The 22,950-nt window shown below is 45.7% G+C and overlaps 1 protein-coding gene across 14 annotated transcripts; it reads right to left on the reverse strand.

Moving 5' to 3' along the window:
- Positions 1 to 2,933: 2,933 nt before the first annotated feature.
- On the reverse strand, positions 2,934 to 19,527 carry LOC137591414 (poly(rC)-binding protein 3-like). Of its 14 annotated transcripts, none has more exons than XM_068309386.1 (13): positions 19,428 to 19,527; positions 12,894 to 13,053; positions 12,723 to 12,746; positions 12,597 to 12,629; positions 12,393 to 12,509; positions 11,297 to 11,428; positions 10,992 to 11,120; positions 10,188 to 10,262; positions 9,119 to 9,160; positions 7,929 to 8,004; positions 7,399 to 7,454; positions 6,524 to 6,693; positions 2,934 to 5,993 (listed from the first exon to the last, which is right to left on the reverse strand). In XM_068309386.1, exons 2-13 carry the CDS (start codon positions 12,966 to 12,968, stop codon positions 5,939 to 5,941), a joined length of 984 nt encoding a protein of 327 aa, XP_068165487.1. In that variant the 5' UTR covers positions 12,969 to 13,053; positions 19,428 to 19,527; the 3' UTR covers positions 2,934 to 5,938. The 14 variants fall into 14 exon arrangements, 12 of the variants coding, with proteins under 12 accessions (XP_068165487.1, XP_068165486.1, XP_068165485.1 ...); XM_068309385.1 differs by having other exon boundaries at positions 7,399 to 7,457; XM_068309384.1 differs by having other exon boundaries at positions 7,399 to 7,457; positions 7,929 to 8,007.
- Positions 19,528 to 22,950: the final 3,423 nt, after the last annotated feature.

The raw sequence follows: 22,950 nt of genomic DNA on the forward strand, positions 1-22,950 counted from the left end.
GTGTGTGTGTGTGTGTGTGTGTGTGTGTTTTACGCAGAGGCGCAGCAGCGCAAGTCTTCCCATCTCCCTCCTAACTGAATGGAGAGGATCCATGTGGGAACCTGACCGCCCCCCACCACACACACACACACACACACACACACACACACACACACACACACACACACACACACACACACACACACACACACACACACACACACTCCTAGCAGTAATTATCTTCTATAAAACATCATTAAGAATAAAATCCAACTCTGACACGACTGATGGAAGAGAGGCTTCAGGTCGGAGACCCCCAGGGGCCCCTGAACCCACCGTTATTCCCCTCATGCTCTTGTCTTGTTTGTCTTGCCTGAGAAACTCGTTCCTCCTTGATGGAGGTGGATTAAACTGCCCCCCCCTGACGGTGGAGAGCTTTCTGAGCACTTCCTTTGTCTTGGAGACCTGAATGCATCTTTTTTTGCGTCTTCTGCGACGCGTCTGCGTGACTGAACGCGTCCTTGTCGGTCTGGCTGAAAGGTAAAAATCACATTTAATCCAGCCTTTGTTTTACGTGAAGCGCGTCACGTGGGACACCTCCCATCCAGCGCCAACGTCAGACTTCCTTCACGTTTTAATTTCTTGGGGGGGTGTTCGATGCCATTTGTTTCCCACCCTCCTGCCTGGGAATAAATGCACACAGCTGCACCGGATCAGAATGATAGGGAACCTCAATCCACTAAGCGAGATGCACCGGGAGCCGTGGCGACGACCTGTTTTGACCTATTGATCCCGTCAGGTGGGGGGGGGCTCGCCGTTGTTTCCTGACATTTTGACGTGTTTTCACTCATTCGCATTTCATGCCTGCTTTAGTGGTGGATGACAACAGAAAGTCAGACCCACGCTGCCCTCCAGTCCCCGGCGACCTCTCCGAGCCGAGCCCGGTACATCCCATAACGCTTCCTGCAGTAGACTCTCTGACATCGGGGGGGGGGTTTGCTCACTCTGCTTGTCGCTGCGTCCACTTACGAACGGAGGACGCGGCAGCTTTTAGCGGCGCCATTCAAGGATAAAAACGTTGGGACTCATCAAACATTTGCAGCGACTTTTACATTTGCGCCCCCCCACCCCACCCCACCCCACCCCACCCCCCGCGTGTCGTCGCTCTGATATCAGCCCTTTGCATTATGGAGAAGGTTGTCTGTTCGCTGTTGCTACACCAACGCTGAGTGAAAGCCTGGACCCGGTCCAACCGGCAAACCGAGCCAAGATGGGGGGGTCGGGGGGGGGGCAGAGGATGCCTTTACCTTTTGGATGACCCCACCCGGATAAGCCCTTATTGAACCGTTATTGAAACTAAATTGACTTCAGTGTGATGCTCTGTTTGTTCAGAACCTTCTGGGTTGCTCCCCCCACTGAAATCCTGCCCTTCATCGCCCTGGAGTATTATGGGATAGGCCAGGAAATGTGTCTCATTTTAAGAGCAGCAGATTATCTGATTGTCGGCTGATTCCTGACCATGGAGGAGGTTATTCTTGTTGGTTCATTTTCCCAACAGAATAATGGGGTGATGGCAGCCGGAGCGCTTCAAGGGTCGGCCTGACATAACCCCCCCCAACCCGCCCCCACCTGACTCGTCAATACGAAAGATGAGTGCAATCAGACCTGGGAGATGTTTGGAAAAACACCCCGGATTAGATCTATATGGAAAAAGTGTTGCTCAGCAGGTTCCCGATGGGCGTTACGTAGCAGCGTGTCGGGTCGTGGGTTACAGCAGGTCAGCGCAAACTATTTCTGAGAATAAAGTTGCTAAGGCTTGTGGGTAATGGAGTTTCCTGCATACAATCTATCTGAAATCTATCTTTTCTTCGTGGCTGGCACCACTTCCTGTTCTTTGTCTCCGTTACCTGGAGCTCTTCCAGACATTATGGTCTGCCGACCCATCAGCTTCTCATCGATTCGTGGCTCTTATTAGAAATGGATGAATCCGTCCTGGAATCCTGCTCTGACCCCAGGAAGTATTATCAATAACTCTCAGATTTTGGGCTTCCCCATTTCCGAGGGATGGAATCAAATTTCTTGGCGTCAGCCGTCGGTGTTCTCATAAGATAACCTCAGTGGTATTCTTTCTGCCACGCACCCTATAATAAGATTGGCTTCCTGTCCTTAAGTACCGTCTCAGCCCGAGAACAAATCCAGAAAACGTATTCTCCCTCAGACCAGAGGATAAAAATCCTACAGAAAGCTAAAGCGACCTGTTTCCGAACCATATACGCGCAAAATGAATTGGCACCAATGACCATAAATCAAATTCTGAAGGGCAGAAAAACGTCCAACTCGTACCTCCGGTACGTCTCAAACCCGACGGCACATGAGGGACCTCACCAGCACAGCAACAGCCAATGGGAAGCCATTATTTAACCCCGATAACAGGCCAGCTGAAGCAAATGGAAAACAAGACCCGTGTGCATTTACATTCATGCGCTCTGCCCCTCTGTAATAATCATTAGCACCGTGGAATGAAATGAAATGTGCACCCATGGGGTAATCATGATGATTCCTGATCCTAATGGGGTATTTATGCTGAAGTCGCTCCCTGAGGTGTGTTTTAGGATGCCGTGCGAACGGAAAAACCTTCCACACTGGGAACAAACACAACAGCAAAGAGGCTGAAGTCATTGTGAGCCAGCTATAGGTAACATTCTGATGTCATCATGCTGCTGCCAATGAGGGGTTAGGGACAGGTGGGCGTGGCAGTCAGGTGACCTGCATTACTTTAAAAGAACCCAGGAGGTCCTTCTCTCATTAATAAGCACTAATATTTAATTGACTAGACCATAATCAACTTGTCACAAAATATTTAGTTTAAAGAGCCTAGAAATACGTATATTTTGTCGGAAGCAAAAGAGAAACCAGAGAAAACGAGTGACAGAAAGAAAAAAATGAAACTTTATTTGTTTTTATACATACCAACACTTTAAAATTAAAACCTATGTCATTACTCACAACTAATATAGATCTGCACATAGCAAATAAATCAATCCAAAATAATTACAAAGTTCTACCACTTTTCCCCCAAAATGCATTATGCACACAAATGCAGGAAAAGAAAAAAAAAAAATCTGGTCGCTCTTCTTTCCTGCTATGCTAATAAAGAAATTACTGAATAAATAATTGCACATTGCACCCCATTATTGCATTAGCTGCAGTTTTCTTGGTATACTCAGCCATAGACACAAATGTAAATACAGTTTCCAAACACTGAGTAACACATGAATATTGATGTCATTAAAGTCACACTGCTTCACTTACGACTCAACAGTCCTGCTTAGCAACCAAATTCATAACGCACAACAACATTGTCAAATGCACATGCCGAGGGCGCTAATTAGCATTAGCAATCCCCGTTTTAATACTCATATGTGTACTAATTTGAAGCAGACATTTGTACACCGTTAAAACTCCTCATACGTCTGGAGGCCTTCTTTAAGTAGGAAAGAGAACCCTCAGGTATTCATCACCGTCCCAAACAGTACGTTTGCCATAAAACATCATTACAGTTTGTTCCTATGACAAACATTCCCATTAAAATACAAGCTAAGTCAACAAAAAGAAACACAAATTTATATTTATAATGCTAGTGCTACTACTTGAGTTCACATCAAAATGTAAGTATTATTGCAGAATAATGATTGACTATGTATGGAGATACAGCATTTGGTCCATTTACAGAATCACATATATGTTACCGAACGCTTAGAATTCAAGGAAAAGTTTCACATGTTGATTATTTGTTTGTCCGTCAAATATTTCATTCACTTCCAGTCATTTCTCAGTTAGCATTTAGCATTTAATCTTAATAAGCTCAATTAAAAAAAACAAAAGTAATGCCTTTGAGTTGGGACAGGTCAGAAAACTGAGCTTATGTGAATTTAAATTAGCTCAGCAGAAATGAAAATAAGGTTAAATACATCTGGCTTAGATCAAAACCAGGTAACACATTGAATTTACAAAACATGCTGATAAACTAAGTTGGTCTTTATGCAAAGCTAAGCTCAGCAGAAGCTAACTGTAGCTCTCAACATTCACACAAATGAACTTCATGCAAAATGTCAAACTCCTCCTTGAAACTAGGCTGTTGGAAATAAAAGCGGTGATATCTAAGAAGAAATTGAGACACTGAAAATGCAGGACGTTGCTGTTTTGGACAGTAGATAACGATTGGACGGTAACATTCAACAGCTGTTTGTATGTGTCTGACAAAATCAAACTGAGCTTAGCTGTAGCTCACAAGCTGTCCAGTCGTGTTTTATCCTAACGCGTGGAATACATGAGGGATGGCTGAAATAAAGAGTCATGCCGCCTGTCATCCGCACCTCCCTCTCAAATTAAAAACCAGAACAACGAACCTAATGAAGCATAAGTGTCATGATCAACAAATAATCATACGTGCATCGCCACACAATAAATAAATACATGCTGGTTTGACTGGAAACCAGTGAAGCAGGAATTTTCATCCAACATGTCCTTTTTTTAAAAAAAAAAAAATCAAAAACACAGTTGCTGACAATAAAATGACATTCAAACCTAATCGTCAAAACAACCGTATGACAACAAAATTAACACGACAAGATGAACAATCTTGAAAAAGAGACTGAGTGGTCACGTCCGCCCAGGCCCCACGGGTTCCCCCCAACGAACCCCTGAACATTCCTTGGCCCAAAAAATACCATTTAGCTCCATCCAAACGTTGAGGCCTTTTTGCCGAGAAGAGTCGGCTTCCTTCCCTCGTTTCTCTCCTCTCTCAAACTCCCTAAAATACCCTTTATTTTATTTTTTTTGCCCGCTAAATGTTTTTTCAGGACAAGGGAAGGAAGCCGAAGAGTTTGGACGCAACACTTGGCTTTTAAGTCCAACTAGTTCCTCCCAACCTGAGAGGCAGTCCAGAGTAAAGTGTTGAATAGTCTATTGCATGAGCGCCGCGTAGTTGGCTAACGTGCTAAGTCACAATAGCACAAAATAAATACAGTATAATAAGCTAGTAAACAATCATTTAAATTTTCAGTTACTGATTTAGCCACTGATTACTCACTAATTCCCATTCATGCATCTACAGTATATACTAATAATCGGTGATCGTAGAAGGAGGCTATGGCGGAAAGTTTTCTCATTTGGGCAGGGAGTAGGACTGGACGTGAACGGCCAAAAATGTTGAAAAGTTTGCGGAAAAAGAATAGGAGCGCGAAGATATAAATAACGTTTGAGGGAACGTGTGCACTGAACAGTTTTACGCAAATACACAACGATACGACACTGAACACATGCAATATAAGCGATAATGTAAGTATAGGACAATAACATGAGAAAGGAGGCTCTAGGAGTGATACCATTGGCTTAAAAGGGTCATGTGATGCAGCAAAGAGTCGTGGGTAGAGATCGGATTTGCACGTAGACGAAGTAGGACAGAAGCAGAACAGTCCGGTATTTTTTTCTTTTCAAAATATGTTATCAAAATTTGATAATTTGGCTACATCCCACCACACTCTGCCGATAGCATCACGGAGCAGCTGCAAAAACTACGTGTCTACAAATACGTTCAATCTTTTACTAGTTCTTTTCATAGTTTTAAATGTTTTCACGCCTCACTGACAGAGAAAGCAATAGATAGCGATAAAAAGATTAACACAAGTTGTTCCTAAATAAACATTCAACATGCTTCAACAGTTGTCTAAAAAAACCTAATGAACAGAGAATATCTTTCTTTTTTTGTAGTTTTTTTTTCTTTATTCTGGCTCTCTGAAATAAAAATGAGCACCAAACCCTCGCCGATGAGTAAGTGAACCCGGGCGAGAAGGCGGTCAGGGTTTTTCAGAGAGCCAGAGTCCGAAGGGGCTTCATCAGGGTTGTCGGCAGTAGTCGGTCGTTGGAAAGGGCCAAACGGAGGAGCCAGTCAGGGATCTCAGGATGTGGTCATGGACGATGGGTCATTCCACATGGCCGCCACGTCTCTGAACCTGCAGGATCGATAGAAACCAAGTCATAAGTTGTGTTTAACGAAAACATGGCAAACAAAGTGATTGCTATATTGTTTTTGTCTGGATCGTATTGATTGGCAAAGTACTTCTTGGCAAACCTCCCCGCTGTCTCTTTAACTTATAATGAAGTTCTCAGTGCCCCGGGTGCCAAGACCGTCTGAACCTTAAAGCACTTCATATCAGCACCGGGATGGGAACACTGACTTGTGAATACCGTTCTGCACAATTCACATAAATGCATTCGTCTAGAGGGCTTGATCGTTTTAGCACAATCAGGGATCTTTGGACAGCAGGTTTTTACTTTGACTTTTTTTATTCAGGGCAACATTGCAGAAGAATTCAAAGTACAAAACCTAGGTCTAGATAACTTTTCCATGAAAACAGACACATCCAACTTTTTCATCTTTTAATTCTGTTAGAAAGGGCAGATTCTTCCCAAAATATAATCATCTGTTCACATCCTTGATGTCTATTTCTGATAATCGTTCCATAATGGACTGAGTTCTGACCTTGCATTGATGAGGTACTGGGCCAGGCTGATGTTAGCGGGGGTCCCTGTAATGGTGATCTGGCGCTCCGATGACCCTTCCATGGCATTAGCAATTTTGATCTGCGCCCCAGACATCTGACGGATCTCGTTGATTTTGGTTCCCTGGCGCCCGATTATGCAGCCTATTAGCTGGGAAGAAAAAGAGACGGAACTTAGGATGGCCAGGACGCTTCCACCGGTCTCACTTTGATGCATGAGAATACACGCCAATCATGTCTGTTCCATCTGGGACAATCGCTGTAAATATCGGCAGTACTACGTCTCTGCGGTAGACGGGGAGCTGCATTGGTTGCAGACAAACTGCTGTCAGATCGAATCTCTAGATGCTTCAGCAAAAAGGCACGTTAAAATACAACAAAGCTCATGGATTTGCAATCCAGCAGCGTTTATGAATTTCTCGTCTGATAGCATTGAGGTCCTGACCGGTTCCACACTTTGTTTCAGTATCATACAGCTATTTGGGTGACTTAATGCATAATTCAACCAATAAATTAAAAATTCATGATTCTAATCTCTACAAACGGATAAGGAGTTTTTAATTATTATTGAAAAGTCGCAAAGTCCTTTACGGACTGTTTTTTGAAGGGAGAGTTTAACGGCAGTGACAAATTATCACAGAGTGGCCACAGAGTTATCATATCTGCAGACGAAGTCTGATAGCATCTCTGATTCGGTATCAACTGATGTCTACTCTTCATCCTGGAGTTAAAAACTAGTCCTGTGACGTTAAAAGAGACGCTTTTCGTCACTTTTTGAATGACGAGACTTTCATTCTGAATCAACCCTTGCGTGAGGTCGCACTTTTGTTCACTCGGTGAGGATGAAAGTACTCACATCATTGGGAATGGTGAGTTCATGAGTACTGGCCTGGTTACTGGCATCCAGACCTGCTGCTGACAACAGGAAGCAAATTGAAAGAGAAAGGAAGGAAGGAAGAGGATAAAATAGTCTTTGGCACATTGAGGGAGCAGTATTGATGAATTCTAGTCCTGCACTCTCCTATCGTCTGTCAATCGACCTTAATGTTTCTGTCGAAGGAAAGTTTGGCTCAGCCCTGGGCGAAGCCTAATCACACTGTCTATTGAACGCTGATTGTGAATTATACGCTGTTTCAACAAGTGGAAAGGGAAAAACCAAACAAAAGAAACCTCAACATCAACCAGAGCAGACCACCAGCAGGCCATGTCGATGGCGGTGCACCACAGAGACCAATAAGGAGGAGAACGACAAGAAGAAGAAAAAGAGAAAGGAGACAGGAAAGGAAGAGAGAGAACAGAGGTGGAAGATAGTGTCTGTGTCTCTACAGGTAAAAACGAGAGAAGGAGCTTCGGTAAAGAGGGTCGTCGTGTAAGGTGGGTACGTACCGGGGAAGGCAGGGGTGGTCTGTCCAAGGGGGGTAAAGGGGGTTTGCTGCATAGCCAACTGGTGGAGCTTGCTCAACTGCTGAGGGGGGGAGGAGGAGGACAGCAGAGCTATGAGGTCATCGTTAAAAACACACGCAGAGACACGTTCGCGCACACAAACGCACGAGCACTCACACACAAGACTGTCCGAAACGCTACGAGAGTAGAGAGGACCTGAGGACGACGACATGGGTGAGGGACGAAGAAGAGAGAAGAAGAGAAGAGACTCATGGAGGACTTGGCCTGAGTCGTGTGACCGTGAACAGAAATCTTTGACCTGCTTCTAGAGCTTCTGTGTTCGGAGATATTTCATGTTTCCAGGGGGTTTGTCTTGACCTCTGGACTTCCAGATTGCTCCAAATTACTACTGGTGCAGGAAAACTGTATTCTGCAAGACCAAAAAATGGTCCACAACTGAGTCTTGAGAAGCTTTCACCTTAAAAACCTTCATTTGTCTTGGAAGCCATTTAATTTAAATGAATGAAGGAGTGATGAGATAGTAGTAACGGCAACAACAGAAGCAGGTCGGGGTAAAAAGAGGCGTCAAGCTAAAAAGCAGAGGGATTAGACATAAAGGCCTGTCTCTATTCTACGCCTGCCTCGTTGCCCCGGCTACTATTCGAGGAGGTGCGGTAACTGCTTGGTTCTGCTAAAATTATACGACAACGGTTGTGTTTTGTCTTATAGGGGTGATTTTTTTTTTTCATACTAAAGTCTTTTGAGTCAAAATCCTCACCCCAACAAAATTAAAAACAGTCAGCTTACATTTTGCCAAAAAACCATGAATATTTAATGGCGTCTAAAGAAAGGCAGTGTTTGTACAATGGAGAGCCTTTATCGAGCTCGCTCCAGCTCCCGGGACTATTGTATTTATTTATTGTATTGAAACACCAGCAGAAGAAGAAACAAGCTCTAAATTCCTGTTTGCTCTGGTAACTTCTTCAGACCAAGCCCCATGAGATTTCACGTCAAACCGAGGGCAGGGGGGGCAGGGGACAGAAACGCTTGAAGATACAGGAGTTAGACCTCAGAAAAAAGTTTATTAATATTAACAGATAATATTAATATGGGTAGAAAGAGCGTGAAGAGTATGTGAGAGAAGAGAGACTGGGGGGGTCACTGTGGACTGCCTCGAGGGGCGTGGCACTCACATCTGGATGTGGGATGGCGTACTGTCCTTGAATGGTATAAGCCTGCAAACACGAAAAAAAGCATTTATTGTTCCCTAAAACCAACGGAGCAAGCAAAAACTAAAATAATGTACTAACTAAATGACATGTCTACAACTCAAGCACTCAAGTATTTCTATCTGATGGTCTTTAACAGTAAATGTCATGCATTAAAGACTTCCTGCCATGCGCTCCTGCTACTCATCAATCAGATCCAGTTGAACTAAATAAAGGTAGACTCAGACGATGAGGTGATGGGGAGGGTGTGGAGGAAACCGGACGGGTGTCACTGGGAGGACAAACAGGGTTCCATTACTCGGATGTGTTTATTCAGCCCACAGACGTCAGAACTGAGTTAAAATTTCACTTTATTTACCAAACTACCAGCTATGATGTCAATTTAGATTTATTTAGACCAGAAATTGATGACAAAATCTACCAGAGCTCTTCTTGGGCAGAAGAAATTTGTGTTTTAATATTATTTTTGATTTTCAGTATATTTTAGTTACAATAAATGTATTTTTTCTTAGAATTAAAGCTACAGCAGAGTAAAAGGAGTTAAAAAAAACAACCCTTGAATGTAGGTGATTAAGAAAGTCATCTTTTTATATTTAGAAACTGAATTCAGTCCATTTGAAGCAAAAATAATCTAAATCTTTAACATACAAAATTAATTTCTTCCTTTTTAAAGGACATTGAATCTTATTTTTAATGTTTAATAATTTCATTCCCACTCGGACCACTAGGGGCCGCCGTGACATCTCCCCTGCTTCCATCAGGCTGCTTTGTCACGGTCACATGACCAGAACGGGTGTCAGATGAGTGAGTTCTGTTACCCCAGTTCTGTTTGGGGCGACAGTGAGGGAGGGGGGCAGTAAACGGCAGTGACGGTTCCATGCGAGTCAGGTGAGGAGGGGCGGGGCTTGTGAGGAAGGTGTGTGAGGGGAGGGGAGACGTGAGTAAAACCTGGTGCGACACTAACAGGCAGTGGCTGGTGCTGCAGTAAGAGGCTGAGGTTGGCCGTGGACGCCCCCAGCGGGTCTGCTCTTACCTGGCCACCTGAAAAAATGACAGGGGTGGAGGCAGGCTTGGGGCGGTAGGGGATGGTGGCACCTTTCGGTGGGGACTGAGGAGAGCAGAAGGGGGGAGAAGAAGGGTGAAACGTGGAGAGAGCGTTAGAGCAAAAAAAGAAAGAGAAAAGAAGACGCATAAAGTGAGACCAGGAGGGGGGGCGGTGCCTTGAGGGGAGGGGGGAGGCGACCGGTGCTCTTTCACTGTGTGTTCATGCTGACGGGGGGGGGAACACGTCCAGATTGTGGTGCGGTGCACAACTCAAGTCGGATTTACCTGTGGAACACCATTTCAACTGGATAGTGATGACTACATGTGAAACATCTACACACACACTTACACACACTTATCTCCTAGCATCCAGGGAGGGGGCCGCCTTGGGGGCCCAACGGAGCACCGGCTGCGCAGATAATCATTAAGATTAATGTTGCAGGAAACAGAGAGAAACTACAGATTGAGTCGCCCAAACGGTTTGGGACGTTTTAATTCGGATCCTCCTGTTGAGTTTCTGCCAGTTTTACATCTTTATCAAGTTCAGAAGTCAAACGTGTTGCACAAGAAATCCACGGTGGGGGTGAGTTAGCAGCAGATAACGCTGACATGTAGGGGCTGCGTTACAGTCCAATCCAGGGGTTTTATTGGCTGGTGGATTTGATTGCTTGGGGGAGACTATGGAATGTAACCCGGTCTGACTCCAGATCAGATGTGTCCACACTGAGCATTTCTACACCACATAACACTGTTTTCCTTCATGTCCCCCCCCCCCCCCCCATCCGTATCGTACCTCCAGCATCACCACACAGATCTGTTTCACACACTGGATGATGGCCTCCGGGGCCCCCGAGATGGTCACGGCTCTCTCGGTGGAGTTGGGCAGCATGTCGCCGGCGACCTGGACCTGAGCCCCTGTGGACTGGAGGTAAGGAGAACGCTTGGGAGACGAAATGTACAAGAAGTGATGCTAGTGACACAGGATTGAAGGCTCAGATGAGCAGAATGTGGATGAATTCATCTAAAACGGGTCATTTCTCGCTTTAAACTCGTGGAGATTAACGCTCTGGAGAAGACTTCAGACTTTTGGGCCCCCACCTCTCTCATCTCTTTGATTTTGGAGCCTCCTTTCCCGATGAGGGATCCACACTGGCTGGCTGGGACCACGAGCCTCAGGGTCACGGGGGGTTTACTGGTGGCCGGGCTGTTGCTCATGGAGTTGATGATATCCTGATGGGAGGACAGATTCATCTGAATTTAAATGTTTTCCACCTTATTGTGTCGCAAAGGAGTAGAAATCATGCTTGTTAAGGTTCTTATTCCTGTCCATCAGCGTTCTGCATCAAGGCTGCTTCAGCTTCAGTTGTTCTCTTCTTATGTCATTATTTTTGCTGTGTCGCATCTTTATCGACCTCATCCGTGGTGGAATATTACAACTCAAGGACCGCTGGGGTGCAAAATTGGTGAGGAAACATGAAAGCAGCTGATATTTGCTTACCTCATGAGCCAAATTTAAAACCAATTCCTCTTTGAAGGTGGATCAAAAAAGTAAGTTTTAGTCTTGCAAGTCTGATTTTGAGCTCCTTGAACCAGAGTGTTTTCATTATACAGTGTTTTTGTCCACTTCTTGCAGCATAAACCGTTCTGCTGCAAGAAGTCCTTTGGTGATACAGAATGAATTTTTTCACATTTATCTCATTTATTTGAGAGCTATAGTTCTCCACTCATTATTATGTGGAGGGTTTTTTTTTTTTTGGTACGCTGATCCGGTGCCCAAATCAAAACACGGTACTGGCCCACTTTCAAAAGGTGCTGCAAGGTTAGATCAGCACATTTCTGTCCGACGTAACGGGGCCAAAGCCTGCTTTGTATTCCATTTGGAAATGAGTCCGTACAGACAATGAAGCACTGGTGCAGTGGAACAAAGTACATTTACTCACCTACGGCACTCATGTGAGGATTTAAAGATGTGTGTGATGTTTATCTGTCATGTAAAGACAAATTTATTGTTCGGTTTACGGCGTCGTTTGGACGATAAAAAAGCATTTGATTTTGTTTCCTGAAAACCTCTGAGCAAAACGGTGTGAAAATATTCAGCAAAAATAATCAAATAATGAGTTATCTTATTTGCATTGGTTAAAATTAATATCAAAAATCAGTAGTTTTAATGATTATCGGTTAGTATTTGTACTACCTCCTCAAACTTGTAGGCGATCATAGCGAAGGCCTTGAAAATGGCGTCTGTCGGCCCGGTGATGGTGACTATCCGCTCGGGGCAGTTCCCCTCGGAGATGTTGATTCGGGCTCCGCTCTGGAAGAGGAAACAAATTAATCTGCATGATTAGGAGCCAAAAGCACACATCAGGAGTATTTAAAGGTCATTAGGTGTGAAACGTACATCTTCACGCATCTTCTTCACCGTTTCTCCTTTCTGGGAGTAAAGACAAGGAGGTTTAGTGAGATGTTTTATGATCCTACAGCCATTAAGGATGCTTTACATGCTGGTTGTGTGTGGGATAAATACCTTTCCTATGATGCTTCCCACCTCCTGCAGGAGCACAGAAAAACAGCAATATTAGGTGTATTTCATGCCAGCGGGGAGCTTCAAATGATCCATTTCCTTTCCTCGGATAATTGGAAATGAACCCAGCGTCCCAGGACAGGAAATGAAATTCATGGTGGTGTGTGTTCCCACCTTGCCGTGCATCAGCAGCCTGATGGTGAGGGTCACATTCAGTCCACCTTCGGATTGGACCTTGATTGGCTCCATGTTGGGCTCGGATGTCGAGGAAGGGTCACGAGAAAGAGGAGTTGAAGGGCCAACGCGAGTGTGATGGAGTCGGCCAACCGGTCGCCTGTCGGATAAAAAGACATGAAGACCATCTTTACTGTCAGCTTAAATAAATTTGCAAAGTGATGTCGAACATTTCAAGGATTTAGTGGAATAAAGATATTCTCAAAAGAGAATGAATTGACTGAGACATTAAGAAGGTCCTCAAATCTAGATTGATGGAATGTTTTTGGACAAAAAGGAGAAAAATCTGGTGAAGTTGAGTCACCGAGGGAATAAATGTGCTCATGAATTCATTGTCAGAGTTGGGAATGAGCTGTTTGGCTTCCCCGTCTCTGCAGAACCTGACAGTTGGCAAAGAAAGCCTTTGAGATGTAGGTCAGCATATGTCTCCTCGGTCCCGAGATGAGCCATCACACGCCGAGCGCCGTTTTCATTTGTTCGAGGCCCGTTTCAGCAGGAATGCATCTAATGCAGGCTGACAAACGACGCAGTGACTCAAAGGCTTCAGTTCGTTGAACGAACACCAGAGGGCGCTGCAGACCTGAGGGTGGTTCTGGCACCGCAGCATCAGGACCTGGTCGAGCTGGAATCTGGACTACCAAAGGCACGGGCACTTTAGAACTTCGACAAGATCAATTTACATGATTGCTTCAGATTTTGACTAGATTATTCTTTAATATGGATTAGAGAAACACTGAGAGGAGACTGGAGGTAATACTTGAAATAATTTTGGAGATGATATTTTAGCTTTAATGAGTTGCAAAAAAAAAATCAGTGCAAGGAATTAATGTCCTTGGATGTAAATGAAATGGATTCAAGTGACTTCTCTTTATTCCCCCTTTGACACAAAAACGACGCTGAAATCTGGAGCTTCTGCATTTACATATTCATAAAAAAGCTGAAACGCAAGCAGAGAGACGTCTAAATACGTGTCGACTCCTGTTTTTTTCCCATCAACACTGCAGCCGCCTCTAAGACAATCTGTAGAGAGGAAAGCCCCCCAAGCAGCTGACCTTGACAGCAGAGACAAAGTCACCGTCTGCCAATCAGAGGCATTGTTGCCACGTGAAACTGGATTATTTCCTCCTCCTCCTCTTCCTCCCTCGTTCCATCAGACAGGAGCTGATAGGAAATGAGAGGTTTCCAGAAACAAGTCAAAGGAAATATTTTAACGTGTTGGAAAGATTCGTCGCCAGGTTGGAGGGGGGTCTTGTGAATTGCTTGACCTTGGCGTCACCCTTCATCACCCACACTGGGGGGGGCGCTTTATTTACCATTGTAATCCTCCAGAACATGTGTAAACACAGGCGGGGGAGGATATAATCCCTGCCAAACACCTTTAACACGTGAAAAGACATTTTTGCCCTCTGAAGGTCGTTCAGCTGTTTATCACCGGTCGGCTTCCTTGTATCTTGGAGGTTTTGTAGATTTACGATGTTCATATATTAACATTGGCTCCATTTTCCTCATCTAAATAAATGCTTTAACTTGACTGAAGGCTTCAATTTGAGCCATCAGTTTGTCGGGAACTCATTTTGTCATCGGAGCAGCTGCGCCGTCCGCCACCGGCTCCAGAAACCACTCCTCCTCTAATCTACGCCGCATGAACGGCTCAGCGCTGCCTGATGCGTTGGTTGGAGGCCAGTGGAGGTTCGAGAGATAAGGACAGGGATTCTGTTGCCAGCTGTCTCTCCAATCTCCCAGTGGAGACCAGATTACATAAAAAGCCTTAATCTGGGTTTAAGACCCAAGCCAGCGGTGCAGGTCCTCAACGGGTGGAGGATGGTGGGTTGGAAAAAACCCTCCAAGACTGACTCAAACGTGGCTGAAGGGACTTTAACTGCTTGTTGTCTCGCTTGTTTGTTCAAACCTGCAGCCGGTACCGTTTTATATCCAGTCATGTACGATAATCCTGGGGAAGGAGAACAAAAGACCCTCCTTCCCAACTTCAGATTATCTCGACAAAGATGGAGCCTTTTAGACGAGGTCAGCGTTAAGAGCTGCTTTTGAATAGTTGTCCCCCCAGACTGCATTTTGCTCATGCGTCCCGTAGCATAATGGAATCAGGTCGAGGCCCCATGAATCATTTGCCCCAATGGGCTAACACCCCCCAGCAAAACAACTCTTTTTATTTTTTTTACCCTCCATTTCTTTACTTTTAAAAGTTGCATTTAAAGCCCGTACTTTATTCCAGACATCGATTTTCCTCCCGTCTCCTCTTTAATCAGGCAGGAAGTTGGAGTGGAGTTGGGGGGTGGGGGGGTAAAGGAGAACCGCAGAAAGGGACGGCAGGGAATTTTTCATGACATCTGATGGGAAAGTGGGTCATGCTCGGTGTTGCGGTGCTGCTAGCCTCCTCCTCTATGGCGGCTATTGAATTAATCACGCTTTACGCTCGGATGGGCAACGCAGTGCACAAAATGGCTCCATCGGCCCCCCCCCCCCATGCCCCTACACCCCCACGCCTCCCCCCATGTTTCCCCAGCACTCGCCACAGATAAAGACTTGTGCGTTGCTTTTGAAGAACTTGAGGTCGCTCCTTTGAGCGCTCTCTATGTACGACGGACAATACTCAGACGGCGCTGTTGTGTCGAGCCGCCGGCGCGTAAATGATGCAAAAACACTCGGACGAGACGGCGAAGTTGTTCGCTTGTCAAAGTGCCTCGACGAAGAGGAAAGGGTTAATAGTAACGCAATTACAGGCTCTAAGTAATGAAGGAAAGGTCCTGTGTCGTTGAAAGGTGTGAAACTCCTCCAACCTTTGACCTCTGTGACTCGAAGCATGAAAAAGCTCAAAATGTCAGAAATAAGAGCAAACGTTCCAGAGCTTTCAGACGCCTCTTTTTAACAGTGTTGAGAGGCGAAAATGTGGAATTTTGATTTAATTGCAGGAAACGGATGCTGGGCCTTTCCTGCGTCATCAAATCCAATCTTACTTTTCTGTTGCTGCACAATCAGCCAAAAAAATAAATCAGGTGATAACCAGACAGAGGAACAGAGACATCAGAAATCCTGTGAAGAAAGTCATTAGAATAGAAAGCCTTTATTCTATTCTAATGATTTTCTTTACAGGATTTCTGATGTCTCTGTTCCTCTGTCTGGTTATCACCTGATTTATTTTTTTTAAATGGACGGCCGGTGGTTTAATCCAGGGCAAAGCTCCCGTCATCTGTTCCCTCCTAATCCACGTATCTACAGATATGTCATTATGATGTTTTGATATAAAACCACCAGGAACGGACGCCGAGGCTTCGCCCAACGCGGCGGTGTTCTCTCTGGAGACTATGTCTTCATTTCTAAGGTGACATTAAAGGAGCTCTTCCGCATTGTGTTGCTGATTTTAAAAACCTGCTTTGTCTTAAAGATTGTTAGAGGAGGACTTGACAGTTTAGCCAACGGCACTCAGAAAGTTGACTTTCAGACTTGGTAGGAATTGATTTGTCTCCCTGCTCAGCTAATCAACGCATCCTTACGAAAATGTTTTCACTCCATGTGTCCGCTCTGGCCTGGAGGAGACGTATGTGTTTGTGAGCCAATTAGTGGCGAACAAAAGGAAAATTAAGGCACATATAGGGCAGCAGAGGGGGGAGCCCAGAGGGTGACCTGGATGATCCATATGTTTCCACGAGATGCGTTCAAAAGCATCTTCATTCCGCGTGGAGGAACTTTTCACTTCAGCTCGAAGTTTGGTAACAGGAAACGACAGTGTTGGTGTTAGTACTGGTGGGGGGTGATGGATAATTGTTGGTGGCCCCTGTCAGAAATGGTACCTACAGGCAGATCAAGATAAAGGAACAGAGTTCCTCCCCAGCCGTGAGGATCCCCCCCCCTCAGATATGAGCAGTTCTAGTCTTGTCTGGCGTTGGCTTTTGTTGTATTTGGTGCGTCGCTGCTGCAGAGTGTGGGGGTTGGGGGGTCGTCTACCCCATCGGCCTTTCTATACGGCACTACAGTGCTCTCAAGAGCTGTCAGTCCACATCAGCAGCCCAGCATCCTGATAGCTCAGGCTAGATCACAATCAAACCCCGGCCACCACATCCTCATCATAACCAGTCAGATCAGAAGATCCAACGGGCGAAGAGGACGAGTACAACTCGCTCTAGAAGTACTTCAGTGGACGGTGTGTTCGCTTACAGTCTGAGTGTTAGGATGTTGGGGGGGAGGGTGGGTGTACTGGTGAGTCAAAAGGGCTTCGCAACGCAGGCACACCATGTTGTGGTGCTAACGCGGCGCTAAGAGCCCAGCGTTAAGTCGGCCATTTTAGATTTGCCACAATTTGTAATGTGAGATCACCGCTTGTCACAAAGTCATGGCTTCCATACGCCAAGCTTTCGCAGTTAGGTCATGCAGAAAGAGTCGAAAGCTCGACCTGTTTCCATCGGTCCCCCCACCCCGCACTCCTCTCCAAATATCCATCATGTCCCCCATCGTTCTATGTTGGCTTTGTAACCCAACGATGAGCTTTCTCTCCTAACAAAGGAGTTATTCATCGGTGTATTTCAACTCGACCGCCAAGCTTAGCTTTTGAGGTAATGAAGAATGACATTTTTGGTCAATAGCTAGCCAAGAATAAGGCCTGCAGCATCGGGAATATTTGTGACGATAATTGGAATAACGATCTTTACGGCATCACATCCAGAGAAAACGTTCCGTCGAGCTTTCTAGTTTTTTGTCTTTAATTCCTCAACAATAAAATCGCTCAAGCTTCGAGGTAAGACAATGAAGAACCCAACAACGCCAATCAAGACAACCCCTCAACACAAAAGCGACCGAGCATAAAATCGACTGGTCTCTGGGGAAAAGCGAACACATGCGGTCACCTATTTGAACAACACGAGTAACTTCTGATGTCAACTTGATCGGGTCCAAATAATCAGATTAAGTAAGGAGTCGTCGTCATTGGGGCGATCCGTATTCTCGACTGCATGGCAAGTAATTGAGCTAATTATTGACTACGAAGATCGGCAGTTTTCAAGTTTTATCCCATTAAAACAATAACAATAAAAACAATAACAATAAAAACACATTATGCATTTAAATATTAGCATTCTCCTGAAAAAATGCTCAAGCATACCCTGACTAGAGAGTTTATGGTAAAGATGATCTTTACCTGAACGTTGCGCAGGACACCGCAGATGACGACCACTTTTGGCAATGCAAAATTAAAAATCGCAAAGGGAAAGCGATTTTTTTTTTCTTCCCCCCTTCCTTTCGCTCTGCCCAGGACAAACTCTGCCACCCTATTGGTCCAGACCACGGGGTCACATGAGCGAATAGAGGAACATGTGACGGCTCTCGAAATTACATGGTAAACCAAAACCGACCGGAATCCTCGACGATCCCTGTCCTTGTTGCCGTGGTGTGAGTCTCCGTTAGCCGTACTGTTCGGTGTCAAGTGTAAATAGGCCGTATGATGAGGCGTAAATCTGGGTGACCCCCCCGCACCTACCCACCCACCGTCATGTCAGATGCCCACCCCCCCATTTTCCCGCGGTGGTGACAAAAGCAGGGCATGCCCAGTGAGGCACACGGGCATCCGGGGGGCATGTCTGGGGATGAGGTGGTCTGAATCAGATTTGGAACCTTGAGTGGGGGGCACTTGGTTATCCCGGGGGAGGGTCAAGCTCTCTTATCGCTACTGTTGACAATAAACCACAAAGAAACAACCCTGACGTTCAGTCGAATTATCTCAGGACAGTTGGGGAACTTGTGGGGCTCAAACCAGTAATACATACCGACTCACCACCATGTCCTGTCGCCCCCCCAGCCCCACTGCTTTTTAATCTGCCTCGCGTTGTGTGTGTGTGCAGAATTACACAGCTTTGGAGGCATCCCGTCTAGATTTTTCAATCCAGCACAAATCCAGCCCCCGCGTCAGATGGGGCAGTTGTGCGCAGACCTTAATCTGACGTTATTAGGGTTGGACGGCAGCAGAAGCAGAACGTTTGAGCGAGCTAGTGGGGGAAAGCAAACCGCCGCGCCGTCTGGATTAGGGACAATGCAGACAATGAACAAGTTTTCATCCATCATTGTTGGTTGTTGTCCTTTAGCACAGATGCTTTCTGGGTAGCAGGACTCCAATCTGCTGTGAACCTTTCTACCTATACAACACAAATTTAACCATTTCTGTCCACCCAACTGTAAAACAGCCCATGGGATAAACTACAAATAGAGCATCAAATCTGCCCCACATCCAATAGAGTGTCGCGTCAGGAAATCTGCTTTATATTCTGACGACACTGTGGGCTCACCTACGAAACCCCAAACCAAAAAGTCTGGTAGAAACAGAAGTACGATGAGTCAGAAGTTCATTCAATGGCTTAGAGGGACGTCATTAGACTTCTAAATTAGGCAGATACCTGCATGGAAATCCTATCTCATTGGTAGTGGTCAAGCATTCCCGTAGTCAAGTAGGTCAAAGGTCAATCTTCTTACCTAAAGTGGGGGAAGCTCCTGACCAGGAGAGGAGAGGTGTGACCTGGGAGTTTGGGACCAAGGTGGTAGATTCTGGGCACACTGAGGTCCGGGGCGGTCCCAGTCCCCTATAAACTGACTAACCCCCCGCCCATGGCCTCCAGCAAGGTGATGAACACACAACGCACACCCCCACACCCCCATTGCCATTGTGTCCTATCATGGTGCCAGTGTCCTAATGGAGGCAGAAGGGCGTGAAGGAGAGAGTGAGGGAGATCTCATTGATGGTCAATCCAGCTGATCGTTGTTGGATGCTGGTTGGGGGGGGGGGTTGGCTTGACCCCAATTCTCACAGAAATTTATGGAATTTTATTCAAGATTTGGCAATAGCAAGAGTTTTGGAAGCTTGAAATGATGGAATAGTGGATGAAGGATTGGGAATTGTGTGAGAAGGGTTGTTGGGTCGTTTTGCCCTTGAGATATTTGTGACGGTCTTCTGCTGTCGGTGTTGGTTTTTCACGAGTAACCAGTTCCCACGGACTCCCAGCATGGGGCCCATTTGGGCACAATGTGAATTGCCCACTGGTTCCATCATCGCCCAGTGGTTTTGGAGAAACAGTTAGCTTCTGGCGATAACATCTCTAAGCTAAACCTTAGAAATCTGCCTTCATGTTCTTGGAAAACTGCGTAAAACTTTTTATTTCATTAAAAAATAGCAGATATGGGTAAAGATTCATCCTTTGGACACCACACAAGTTTGTTCAACATCAACCCAGTTTGTGATCTCATATAAAAAAGTAGAAACCCTCTTGAAACCTTTTAACATTCGCTTACGGTTCCCATCTTTTATGTGAGGGCTTTATCCCGTCATGGTACCCATACACCTCCGGTGTTCAGCGCGCTCTAAAAGCCTTTGCCTTGAACTCTAAAGCCGCTCCACACAAAGCAGCTCCGTGTTCCTAATGGAAAATATGGCCTGACCCTCTGTGCTGGTGTGGTCAATGCAGCCGGTAATGGGGACGCGTTGCCTCGTGGCGAAAACCGATGATGAATAGATTTCTGTTTGGTCGGCAACTTGGACCGTCTGCCTCCTCTGGGCAGAAACACTGAACTCACTTTATTCAAGTTCAGTTTTTACAGGGCGAATGTAGCAAGAGAATTTTATGGAGGGAGGCTGTTCCCTGATCAATCCTACGGGCCAATGAAATATGAAGCTTTATCCTTTTTTTGAGAATTCTTGTTTCAGGAAATTAACATATTGTACTCGTAGACTCTACATGAGGTCAATTTATCTTCATCTTTTGCTCGGTTTCTGTAACAATTGAAATCATTGAATCAGAGACGCCTCTTAAAGTGAGCGAAATATTAAGAAAAACCCCGGCACGTTAAATAAATTGATAAAAGCCCGAAGAACAGGATGACGTTTTTGAGGGAACATCTTTCTTCATATTTAATCTCAAACAACAGCAGATAACACTTCTGATTTCTTTTCGATACTGATTGCTTACCTAATCCCCTTTTGTCGACTAATTCTGGTCTCAGTCTGGACGCTACGCATGGGAAACATGTAGCATCAGGCTAAGCTAACAGGGAGGAAATCTCCCAAAACGGAGCTAAAAAAAAGTGAAAATTGGATTGACGTTCTCTCTGTTGGTGACATAACACACACTACACAGGGGTGTGATCCCATGGTGAAGAACATTGGGTGCGTTGGTGTAATCCACGCTGATGAAGCTGCTTTCGTAACACCTCAGGTTTAGTCGTTTGTGTTTCCTTCATTATCGGCGCGTTCTGACCCAACGTAAGGGTCGTGAATCTTCCTCGTGGTTTCTGGGGGATTACTTAATGCAGTGCAGGGCATCATAACACACAGCGTACCCAGCACAGAAATCTATTTTAATCAGCGCCATGCATCGACGCGTCGGCGGCCCCCAGAAACAATCCCGATAGGATTTAGACTCTCGCCGCGCTGGGATCTGACACGTTAAGACGCCAGACACATACAGCTGTGAAATCAGATGGGGAGGATGAGCAGGGTAACCATGTGCTGAACCACAGCGATACGAGCCAGGGGGATTATGGGTACGCTAACTGCAGGGACATACATCTGGGACGCAGTCGGTTGGCCACAGAGGAGCGATGATGGACGGATGTAGAGGCCAGACGATGGATTTGTAAATGAACGAGTGTGAAGACTCCTGATGGATGGATGGCGATGGTTCGGCGCTGCGGCGGCGAAGCAAACGCGTTCTCCTCTGTGCGGTGATAGAAATCGGACCTGACCACGCCAGAGGCTGGAGACGAGTCGCGGTCGCACACATGGAGGAACATCACGGAACCTCAAGAGGACAGTTTGTGACACGGGCAAAGTTAGAAGGCCCCAAACACAAATACCCCAGACGACCCCGGGGCCTCCAAGAGGAGGATGAGGAGGAGGAGATGAAAACCAGCCAGACCACATTAAGACACTTAAAATGTCCTTTATAATAATACAGATTCAATTATGAAATGAATTTACACATTAAAATAATCTTCACACATTTATTTTACCACAAAGAGCCCGAAAAAGAAAAATGCAGCACAGCAAATGGAGGAATGGATCCGTTGATGAGATCTGTGATGGTTCGGTGGGCGGGGATTGACTTTATGTAATAAGATGGGTGAAAACATTAATTTTCTGGCCACACCCAAATGTACAGATTTAAATAAGTCTAAACGATGAAGGGGAATAAAAGGTCTTAAAAGGCGTGAATGTTTCTCAGCTCCCGTTTCCGGGTGGCGTTGAAAGGTGGTCCCACATGAAGCCATCGTCTCCAGAGCTTCTGGTGCTGCAGGGCGGCGTGGCGTCGACACGCTCTTAGTGTACGAACCAGTTGCTCTGACAAAGGACACCCGTACCCCTGGGAGTCCGTGGGACTGCTTCCTGTTTCTTTACTGGTCACATGTTCGTTTAGCATGTTAGCGCTGCCCTCTGGAAGACTTATGGGGGTTTACGTCAAAATCTATAGAACCAGAACACAGACAATCCTGGATTTGGGTATTAAAGACAGATTTGAGCAGATTTGGGAACATTCTAATAAAAGTGTGTGTGTGTGTGTGTGTGTGTGTGTGTGTGTGTGTGTGTGTGTGTGTGTGTGTGTGAAGGGAGTCCCTCAAGTTGCTGAAGTTGTGCTAAAAACTGCTGAAATGAGGGAACTAGACGTCTTTGATGAACTCTTTTATTCTCGTATCGCCGCGCTGACGTTTGCTGAATGTGGCTGAAAAGCGCAAATAGACTTTTAGATTTCACGCAAGACGTAAAAATACTTGAGGTACGGCGCGGACAGATGATGGGCCTCACGTCTTTACCGGTGAACGCTGCGGCGGGGGTGCGTTCGGTGTCGCTCAGCGTGACCGCCCTGCTGTCTGCCGGCGAATATTAAAGTGAAATGAAAAAGGAGAAGAAATGGGACGAGTCGCTGGGAGAGAGCCAGACCAGATGTTTCTGTACGTGAGGTGGAAACCTTCATCTCCTGTCTGCTCCTTTAATGAGGAGACAAAAGCC

The sequence above is a fragment of the Antennarius striatus genome, chromosome 24 (assembly GCF_040054535.1).
Source record: "Antennarius striatus isolate MH-2024 chromosome 24, ASM4005453v1, whole genome shotgun sequence".
In the NCBI taxonomy this organism is placed as follows: domain Eukaryota; kingdom Metazoa; phylum Chordata; class Actinopteri; order Lophiiformes; family Antennariidae; genus Antennarius; species Antennarius striatus.